General features: G+C 63.0%; 2 protein-coding genes across 2 annotated transcripts in view; both read right to left on the bottom strand.

The window, feature by feature from the left end:
* The window catches only part of LOC110405802 (cytochrome c oxidase subunit 6A2, mitochondrial-like), a 2,224-nt gene extending 2,033 nt beyond the window's left edge, over positions 1 to 191 (bottom strand). The window contains exon 1 of the mRNA XM_021411487.1: positions 80 to 191. Coding sequence (XP_021267162.1) covers positions 80 to 179 — 100 coding nt within the window. The 5' untranslated portion in view covers positions 180 to 191. The remainder of the gene's footprint in view (positions 1 to 79) is intronic.
* The window catches only part of LOC110405943 (integrin alpha-D-like), a 15,541-nt gene continuing 14,172 nt past the window's right edge, over positions 682 to 2,050 (bottom strand). The window contains exon 27 of the mRNA XM_021411787.1: positions 682 to 736. Within this exon, the coding sequence (XP_021267462.1) occupies positions 682 to 736 (55 nt within the window). The remainder of the gene's footprint in view (positions 737 to 2,050) is intronic.

The following is a 2,050-nucleotide window of genomic DNA, read 5'->3' as shown; positions in this document are numbered from 1 at the left end:
CCAGCATTTCCCCCAAATGTCCCCAATTTCCCTCAGTTTCCCCCACAGTGCCCCAAACCGTTCCAGTTCCCCCATGTACCTCCCCCCCCAGCTCCGTGGGTCACAGAGGCTGAGGCTGCTCCGCGCTGTGGGGCTGCCCTCCAAGTGCCCATGGCTGCAATGGCCCAAAATAGCCCCATAGGGCTCCAAATAACCCCACACGTGGGGCGGGGACAGGGGGGCACCCGACGGACGGCACCAGAGATGCATGGGGGGTGCAACCCATAGCGCGACCCATAGCGTGACCCAGACCCATAGCGTGACCCATAGCGTGACCCAGACCCATAGCGTGACCCATGGGTGGACTGGACTCATAGGGGGCTTTGACCCATAGCGGGACCCAGAGCAGAATCCAGACCCACTGTGGGACCCATACAGGGCTCTGACCCATAGCCCGGTCATGACCCACAGTGGGACCCATCGTGGGGTCCGACCCATAGAGAGACCCACAGTGGGGTCCTGACCGATAGCACGACCCATAGAGGGGCTCTGACCCATAACGTGACCCATATGGAGACCTATAGTTTGGCCCTGATCCATTGTGGGGTCTGACCTTATAGCGGGGTCCAACCCATAGTGGGGTCTGACCCATAGCGGGACCCACAGCACAGCCCTGACCCACAGCAAGACTGATGGGGGGATCTATAGTGAGACCCAGATCCATAGCGTGACCCATAGTGGGGCCCATAGAAGGGCCCTAACCCACAGAGGGAGCCATAGCAGGATCTGACCCATTGTGAGACCCATAGAGGGACTTAGACCCACAGGGGGGCTGTGACCCATAGAGGGGGCCATGGAGTGGACCTGCCCCATAGCAGGACACGTAACGCAACCCATAGAGAGGTGTGACCCGTAGCGGGGTATGAACCATAGCGGGACCCATAGCAGGACCCGCAGCGGGACACCCAGACCCACAGGGAGCCCTGACCCATAGGGACTCCCCCTGCTGCCCCCCCCTTTCCCACCCCCCAGCCCCCCCAAGTAGTCCCCGGCCTCATAGCACTGTGGGGCAGTGACATTTATTGCTGACAGAGCAATGGGGCGGCCCCACAGCGGGCTCTGGCCCCACAACGAGACCCACAACTGTCCCATATCTCCCCACAGCAGCTCCACAATGCTCCCAGTCCCAAAGCAATCCCATGCCCCATAGCAGCCCCAGCCCCACACCTGCCCCACAGCAGCCCTATGCCTCCCCCAGCCCCACAGCACACCCAGCCCCATTGCTGCCCCACATCTCCTCATAGCAGCCCCATAGGGTTTGGCAGCCCCATAGCATTCCCTAGCCCCACAGCTGCCCCATAGCATCCCCACCACTTCCAGCCCCAGAGCTGCCCCATACTTGCCCCATAACAACCCCCAGCTCCGTGTCTCCCCACAGCAGCCCCATAGCAGCCCCACTGCATTCTCCAGCCCCACAGCTGCCCCACATCTCACCACAGCCACCCAATGCACTCCCAGCCCTATAGCACTCCCCAAACCCATAGCACACCCCGGCCTCGCAGCAGGGCTAGAGGCATTCTCCATTCTCCAGCCCCACAGAAACCCCGCAGCAGCCCCACGGCATTCCTTAGCCCCACAACTGCCCCATAACATTCCCACATCTCTCCACAGAAGCCTCACACTGTCCCCAGCCCCATAGCATTCTCCAAACCCACAACTGCCCCACAGCAGCCCCAACGCAACCCTAGCCCCATAGCCACGCCACAGCACTACCAGCCCCGTATCTCCCCATAGCAGCCCCATAGCATTCTCCAGCTTCACAGCTGCCCCACATCTCCCCATAGGAGCCCCACAGCATTCTCCAGCCCCACGGCTGCCTCACATCTCCCCGTAGCACACCTCAGCCCCATAGCAGCCCCATCGGATTTTCCAGCCCCATAGCAGCCTCACGTCTCCCCACAGCAGCCCCACAGCGTTCTCCAGCCCCGCGGCCGCCCCGCATCTCCGGACAGCGGCGCCCCGCCCCGCCCCGCCCCCCGGCTCCGGGGTGGGGAGCGGGGAGCGGCAGCCT

This window comes from Numida meleagris, chromosome 13 (genome assembly GCF_002078875.1).
Source record: "Numida meleagris isolate 19003 breed g44 Domestic line chromosome 13, NumMel1.0, whole genome shotgun sequence".
NCBI classification, from domain to species: domain Eukaryota; kingdom Metazoa; phylum Chordata; class Aves; order Galliformes; family Numididae; genus Numida; species Numida meleagris.
This window is presented reverse-complemented; position numbering and strand designations above follow the sequence as displayed.